Source organism: Cystoisospora suis, assembly GCF_002600585.1.
Source record: "Cystoisospora suis strain Wien I chromosome Unknown contig_421, whole genome shotgun sequence".
In the NCBI taxonomy this organism is placed as follows: Eukaryota; Apicomplexa; class Conoidasida; order Eucoccidiorida; family Sarcocystidae; genus Cystoisospora; species Cystoisospora suis.
The window spans coordinates 1-8,068 of NW_027153222.1; the positions used below are offsets into that span (position 1 = coordinate 1).

At 49.5% G+C, this 8,068-nt stretch overlaps 2 protein-coding genes across 2 annotated transcripts in view; one reads left to right on the forward strand and one right to left on the reverse strand.

Annotated features, from left to right (window-relative positions):
• The first annotated feature begins 326 nt into the window (after positions 1-326).
• The window catches only part of CSUI_001041 (amp deaminase), a 7,992-nt gene continuing 250 nt past the window's right edge, over positions 327-8,068 (forward strand). The window contains exons 1-6 of the mRNA XM_068061247.1: positions 327-447; positions 939-1,000; positions 1,498-1,611; positions 2,170-2,831; positions 3,222-6,923; positions 7,763-7,892. Coding sequence (XP_067926766.1) covers positions 364-447; positions 939-1,000; positions 1,498-1,611; positions 2,170-2,831; positions 3,222-4,027 — 1,728 coding nt within the window. The 5' untranslated portion in view covers positions 327-363 and the 3' untranslated portion in view covers positions 4,028-6,923; positions 7,763-7,892. The remainder of the gene's footprint in view (positions 448-938; positions 1,001-1,497; positions 1,612-2,169; positions 2,832-3,221; positions 6,924-7,762; positions 7,893-8,068) is intronic.
• CSUI_001042 (uncharacterized protein) overlaps positions 7,564-8,068 on the reverse strand; it is a 13,020-nt gene continuing 12,515 nt past the window's right edge. The window contains exon 14 of the mRNA XM_068061248.1: positions 7,564-8,068. This exon is cut by the window's right edge and continues 607 nt beyond it. The gene's annotated coding sequence lies outside the window, so the exon portion shown is untranslated.

Sequence of the window (8,068 nt, forward strand, 5' to 3'; positions counted from 1 at the left end):
CTGAGATTTCTGTTGGTGGAAAGTTGTATGCTGTGGCTCTGTCTGGACAAGTGTGTTCTTGTAACTGAAGTCGCTCTACAGTTGCAGGGGAGTCAGTCTTCCTCTAGCGCATAAGCACCCGTAGACAGGGTGTTTATTTCTTCTGTTGTTGAGATACGTCTCTGGTGGAACGGGAGGCTGGCGTCGGTTCGATCCGCTCGCTCGGGACACCGTCGCAGCACATCCTGTTTTTCGAGTCATATTTATGTCCCGGTCATTTTCATTTTTCTTTTTCTTTTCCCGTCCCACATTGGGGTTTGTATCATGTGAACGGCCTGTCTGTCCTCAGCAAAAAACCCCTTGTACAGCTTCTTCAAAGTCGGAATGAACGTATCCATCTCCACAGACGATCCTCTCATGTTTCACTTCACCGATGAACCTCTCCTGGAAGAATACTCAGTTGCGGCTGTAAGGACTGCTTGCTCACCTCCGACAAGGGACAACAGGGAGGGAGGGGGGGGGAATGAGTTAAAACATTCTTCATCTAGTCTGGGTGCAGAATGCCGTGACTGCCGCGGATGTTTTATGAAGGCGAAGCCTTTCAAGAAGAGCGGACAGGACGAACGGATAATAGCACAAGTAGTCTTTTCATTTCAACGTGGGGGTTTCGTTTGATGTCTTTTAGTGAATTGACAGAACAGTAAGCAGGGACAGAGCGATACGGAAACGATTTGGATACGCAAGAATTTCTAAAGGGTAACCTACCCTCAGAATATGCGTTTGTGTGTGCATGGCTGCATGGAAGCATTTTACTCCCTGTGTATGTGCATGTCGATCTATCTGTCTACGTACCTATCTATATATCTCTATATCTACCTATCTGTATATCTATCTATCTTTATGGTAGACGGGTACGTCAGAGCAAGTGGACGTGTTTGTGATGACGTGTCTTGCTTCAGCACACATGGAAACTATCTCCGGTGGACTTATGTGAGCTAGCAAGGAACTCAGTACTGCAGAGGTAAGACTCTCGGCTCAGGTGGAGCGAACTAACCATATGAGTAGATCCATCTAGGTATTGAGAGAGACTCTCAAGTATATATCTTTGAGTGCGTGGCGAGGCATACGCACAAGGCACGTCTCTGTGCGTACTATCTCGCTCGTCTCTTGCGCCGGCGCCTATGAGCCCTATCTGTCGCGGCGGTCTGCGATTTCTCTTCTTATACCAGGCGTTCTTTCTTTTCTATCAGGAGCACAGGACGGATACCACCTTGTCGAAGACAAACAATAGGCATGTACAGGTGACAGCATATCATTACGTGAACAGGCCTTACTATAGCAATAACATTCTTATGCCTTCTATAAGCTATGAACACATCATTTACGCGCTCAGTGCTTATGAGGCAGGCAATGATATCATGGTTATAGTCTACAGTTTTCTCAAATGCATGGCGTGTGTATCGATGATCAGCGGAGACTGGTGTTTTGTCTCGTGTTCTTTCCTGGCTTGTTTTCAAGTGGTTACGAAGATGAGTTCAAGCGTCATTGGTTGGGCCAGGATTATAAGCTGGGTGGACGGCGAGGCAACAACATGCGTCAGACGAATGTGAGCAATATTCGTCTACAGTATCGGTACGTTCTTTGCGGAGTACTCCCTTGGGGGGACAGATCAGACTCTTTACTTCTGCGGAGAAAATCTCTGAGGGGCTAATTTCTAACCAATATTTCTCCCGTCGTCTTCGAGGTTTCTGTTGTGAGTTCAGCACTCCTGAGACAGGTAGATGGTAGACGGATTGAAAGAAGATGGCTGACTCCCCAGGTTGTGTGGGTGCGTGTGATGTTGAAGTGTACCTACGTTCTTAGATGTCGTGGACTAGCTTACATGGGGAAGTACCTCACCGTGCACGGAAACAGCTACCTCCTACATGCACACTGTCCCACGAGAGAACCGTATGCAGGGTTCTCTTCTGGTGTAATAGCCGCGTGAACGGGCGGGGATATGTGTCCCTGATAGACTCAGCCGCATTCTGCCGTTTCCTTGTTTTCCGTGAACGATCTGAGTGCGCTTGGAAGAGAATCATACGTATTGCAGGGTGACCCTGTGTGCTTATAAAGCAGATCTTCAGCAAAATACATCGGGACGATCACGAGTCGAGCTGGTGTTTTTGTCGCGATTCGTTTCACTTACAGCGAGGACGCTCTCCGTGAGGAACTAAGTTACATGCATGATGTTCTCGCTCTTCGGATGGCATTGTCTCGCCCTCTTCCTCTTCCGGCAGCTCCGGCCGGCTGTTTTTCTTTACCAGCGTCTACAGCGCCATCCGCTGTATCTGGTGACTTCTCTGCTGCTGAGGACACCGGCGCGCATCTTTCTCAAGTATCATTATCGAAGAAGCCTTCCCCTGTCTTCTCCGCTTTTAGCGATGGCGGTTCTTTCAAGCATTGCAAAACAACGGAGGAGGGTCCTCAGGAGACACCGTCGTTTCGTCCCTCTTTATCCTTGTCAGCACCTACGCACCTGGTCATTCCTCAGGGGGCATTTGGGGGGGAGAGACCAGGAGATCAAACACAAGAACAAAGAAGTCTGGGCGGAGCGGGATGGGTGAACGCGCCTGCAGCATCAACTCCAGCAAGTCCTTGTTCGTCGCCATCTTCACCCCTCGCTCATTCTGTTTCGCAAACTCTTGTGAAGGGAGGAGTCAAATCTCATCAGCTCCGAGCAGAAGGAGGAGGAAGAGGCAGTGGAGGTGAAGGCGGTGCAGGGATCAGGCCTTTGAGGAGAGAAGCTGCGATGAAGAAACTACTTGAAGTCGCAGAAGAAAGCGCCGGAATGGAGTTTGGCGATTTCGCAGGTAAAACAACAAGAAGACGCACTTGGGTTGATACAATAGGGCTTGAGGGTCCATGTGCTGGACGAAGGATGTTTTGACGGCACCTGCATAGTCAGTTTTTTTTTTCGTCGGCAGCTGAAGTGAAACGTTATTGTCGGTTGATAGAGATTCCTGTAAACTTTTATCTCCGAGTTGAGAAGGAGAACAAGGGAAGCCGCGACTGCTTCAGCCTGCGTCTATATCCTGATGTCTCTCCGTTTGAACTGGAGACTCGTCACTCCTAGCATACTGGTCGAATCTGAGAGCTCGAATACATACACACGTATTGGAGGGGTTGATGTGTGCCAAGTACAAAAACACACCTGCTCTAGATCGAAGGTATGTACCTGATTCTCCGTGTGGTGTGTATAGGCCGGTGTACGAAGTCGCCTTTACTGCGGCCTCATTCGGAGTCTGTTGACATTTTGAATGGACCATCACGAGAGGTTTTACAGACTTTAGGAGCTTGCTCTCACTTGAGCAAAAGCAGCGACACACTCGCAGTGCCTTCCTCTTCGTCGTCTTCAAACACATTCTTGGGTACAGAGAGCGATGCTGGTGGTAATAGTACTGGGGGAAATGCCTTAGCGGCGGGGACCTCTTGCAATCATAAAGGTCATTCTGGTTTTGGCCCTTCTCGTTCGTCTCCCCAGTTATCGGCTTGTCCTAGCTCTTCTCTTCCCTTTTATACGTCATACGCCGGTGCTACACTTCAGCCAGCTGTCTCTACAGCAGCAGAGTCTCCAGGGGTAGGATCTGAAGGCAAAGGCGAGTCAAGCGGAAGCGGCGTGACAAGTCCAGAAGAAACTGGTGGTGGAGGGGGAGGTGTAGGGATGTTAAGAATCTTAACTTCACCTCTTATTCATGAGCATCTCTCTCATGCTTCAAGTGTCATTGTCGGCGACTATGCAAAGAGTACTGCAGAAGAGCACGATGGAGATGAAGAAGAACAAATCGGAGAGACGTGCGAGCGGGGGGAAGGTGGGGTAGGCGGCGACCCATGTACAGTAGGCTTTCGAGGCTTCCGTTTACACCATGCCACATTGGGAGGACTGCAAAATGGAACAGAAGAAGAATTACGGCGGATAGAACAAAAGACGTGGAACGAGAGCTCTCCGTGGGAGGGCGGGATTAACTGTGTAGATGGTGATGAAGATGGAGTGTTGGACACCGAATAGACAGACATAGGAGTGACCAGGACAGTCAGGGAGGTACATCCACCTCCATGAAGAAGGTGCTCAGTGGGGGAGCACAGAGAACAGGAGAGGAGAGAGAAGAACAGACGGCTAGGACCGGCATCTGAAAGGAAAAGCGAAGAAGATAAGCAAGACAGATCGTGAGGTGATGTGCCGAAGAAGAGAGAGAAAGCGTCAATGGTCTATGGCTCATCGGGGTCCTTACAATGGCTTCGAGGCGGTTCAGCCGTTAGTGCTCAACAAGTTTCGGAGCAAAAGTTTATTGGTTGTGCTGCGAGGACGAGGGTGAATGCAGAGAGAGAAGAAACAGGAGAGACTTTCCCAGCGGGACATGAGTATGAAAAATCTCCCCTGACAGGACGATGTCCTCAAGTGAAACTTTATGGTGTTGTTAGTGTATGTTGCCGCTGCCGCCGGTTTCTCTGACTGAATTACGCAGCTCAGCGACTCGATATCTATCCGTCTCTGTTGTCAGATGATGACTGAATAGGTAAAAGTTTTTAAATGCGAGCGTGGCTCTTCTATATGTTGTCCGCATGCATCTGTTTTATTGCAGAGAAAGAAAGAGCCTGGAATACCCCACACTCAAGATACATCCCTACCCTCTTTCGGCGCCGCAGACAGACCGCTTTGGGGTGCACGTGTCTCCATCAGGTTCAGGCTCGAATATGCATGCGTCACGTGACCGTACTAATGCACACTTAGATACGTACGCGCCTATGCGTGTGTGTGTATGTATATATATATATATATATATATATGTAGACATACGCGATGTGAATGTAGCGAGAGACTGGAGAGCCGGTGAAGAGATCGCACCTCGGTGTCAGGGGGGAAGGGGTTCCTGTTGATGTGTCGGCTGGTTCATTCGTTTGAGGGGGTTTCTACGCAAACCAGTGGGAGAAAAAATCGTTCTCTTTCTCTGTAGTTTGTGAAGGGATTCATTTTCATCAGTCCTTTGGATGAGTGCTGGCCAGTCTCAAATGGTGTATTCCAGGGTTTAGCTGGGGCCGTAGATTTTCAACCGCAAAGTTCGGGTAGTAAACAAGGTTAGTAACATACATCGGAACGACGTGAAGGTTCAAGCACACGCACGGTCTGGGTTCCTTAACTCCTCCTGTAGGTAGTGTATCCTCGGATCTTTTAGCCGTCCATAATCTGACTTTCCCGGGTTTATATACATGCATCTACGAGAGCACGAAAGACAGAGCTGGGACGTGAAAAGGTAGAGTAAAGGGACAGGGCGTGACATTTCTTTTGTATTATCAGTATTAGAGGCAGTACTGCGATAAGCACTCCACTTTCTACAACATTATTGTACATTATTTTCAACGATGTGTTGAGTTAGGGCGTTAAAGGTGAAGATCACAGACAGTTGGACGTGAACGAGTTCATTCTCTTAGTAGAAGAATCGTGAGCAACCGTGGCCCTCTGTGATTGTACAATAGTCTTCTTTTTTCAAACAACCGACAGATCGAGTTTCCTTTGTTGTCTTCGTGTATAGGTCCATATGAAGCCATCAAGAAAGACACACGTGAAAAAAATTGCATTAAACATTTCAGCACTCTTTTTGGCCGCACTTTTAGCTTTGTTTCTGTGAGACTGTTCCCACTCATGGTGGCCTCCTCACCCAAGTGTCTTCAGCTACTTTCGCAACGTAGTTTGTCCTTTGCTTTAGAAATGGTGCATGAAGGTCACGTAGCTCGAAATATGGTGATATCTTTGTATGGTAAGATCGGGCGCGGACTATCGAATGATCATATTCAGTCCACTTCAGGACATCGTAGGTTGGGGGAAGGGTGGGGGGACGGGAGGGAGGTTCTTCAGTTTTGATTGCGTTGTCTCAGATCGATTCAATCGAAACGGGGCGCGGCAAGAAATTTTTTCGTCGTCTTACTGCATCATTTGACTTTTTACCTGTCGTCATAGAAAAAGGTGTCGAGGTTTTATTGTCCGTCTCATTTTCCAATTTGTTTGGCTACCGACCCAGCATACGCACTTCAGAGGACAGGCGCCTACTGTCCGAGTGGCACTTGTGGTGCTTAGAGAACCGAAGGGAAGAATGATTTTTTTTATAGGAAGGGCGGCACGAATTGGGACAGAGATGTTATGGTACCTAGGAAAAGTGGCCACCGCACTAAGGTGGCTAATTGTTACTAACGTTTTCCAGCGGAAGGATTTTCACTCTCGGGCTCCGTTGCGGTGTGCGGGCGCCCTCCTGGTTTGCTAGCCTCAACCTGCAGCACTCTGACACCTTGTTGCCTTTGAAGTTGCCAGGTCGCGCCGTGTGTTACTGTTAAACGGGTAGGAAACTTCTGTGTGCGCGCGCGAAGACGCTGGGTGACGTAAGGCGCATGATGCGTGCGCTCGTAGTTATCGTTTGTGCCGCCTCTTCAGTCAGAGAAGCTTACTTTTCAGTTGGGTTCGTGACACGTATGGTCATCGGAGAGGCTGCTTCTGTACGCACCTTCAGGATATAGTTGAAAGAAGGGTAGGACGACAGGGATGATGTGTCTACAGGAGAGAAAGCTGAGGTCGACACCACCCCGGTCGTCGTGCGTCCACGCAGGCATACGGGAGAAACGTTGAAAACTGTGAGGAACCTCGCAGGGACTCGTCTTCAACTTGCTTTGAAAGGGCCGGGAGAAAGCGCCGACCTTCAACCGATGTGACGCTGCCGCCTGATGCTACACGTGCGGGGGCTTTTCTCTCGGTCCTAACTGCACTTCCCGACAGAAGCAACAAGGGCGACACAGACCTTTCTTTCGTACTACGCCGGTGGTCCCTAGCCGCTTCACGTTGGGTGACTGTTGGACAGACTGCGTCACGTCAGAGTTGTCATCAGGCGCCACACCGACGTCAGTTCCGAAGAGCTAGGGTAAGTTCTCAGCTACGCCAGGCCAGGCGAGCAGAACATAACCGCAGCAATGGAATCGGAAGAGGCAAGGCCGACACATGAGGCCCGAAGTGACAATCTCAATTGTCACTCGTGTTTATGCTGATCTATCTGATTTTCCCGACGGGTGGTGGGTTATGGGGCGCCGAAGCGACGGCGTGCACTCGATGATTCGAAAGGATGTGACAGCAAACTCTTGCTCACCAAGAATAAGGAACGCGTCCTGGTTTTTCGTTCACACCTACTTTGCTAAGACACTCCCATTCCAACAGCTGCATTACAGACCGTCGCGCACGTGATACCCCCCGCCGCGAAGGCAAGTTAGCAGGACAAAGCAGGGACCGGCCTATCACCCAGGTTCTTGGAATCATGTTGCTTCCGGACCGTACTGTCAGTATTGCAACTGTAAGCTCAGCAGAAAAGTATGCACGAATCTTGACACCGTACGGTGTACCTGCGTTGGAGGGCACCTAGAAAAGGTGAATTCATAGTGTCCGGTGGTACCAAAACGAGCGGTTTTCTGCTCGCGGAGGGAAGCCCTTGGGCGGGGGCAGGCGTACCCAGAGAAGAGCTCGTGTCTTCCTTCGATCGACCAAGTTCAACCTGAGTATTCCTAAAAACACTCCGTTTCTAACAGGGGGAGAAATGCTCTGCCGTTGCTTTCAAAGAGCGAGCACACTACAGAGCTTAAGAGCCCGGCGGAAAAATTTTTTGGCGGCTGAAAAAGGTGATTACTTTTGATTCTCTGCAGCCTCAGAGAAGCAGGACCGGTGAACGGGCTCGAGGCCACGCTCTGTTGACTTGCTGCTATTCTCTTCCAGGCGCCGAGCGGTGATTACGTACTATGGCCGTTTGCTCGCAGAGATAACCAGTGAAGTTTAGAAAGAGCACCATGAAAAGGCTTCAAGGAAGCGGAAAAGCATCTTGCCCTTGCCTGCTTCTCGTTTTCAGGTAACAGAACACAACTAACCTTGCTTTCAAAATCGATCGCTTGTGACCTAGTTGGTCACTGGGACATATATTCAAGCTGCACTTTTAACGGCTAGTTTCGCCCTTGTGGAGTGACCAAAGGCACAGCTTTCTACGAAGATTGGCTCCTGTCTTTTAACGGATAAAAGTTACTCTAG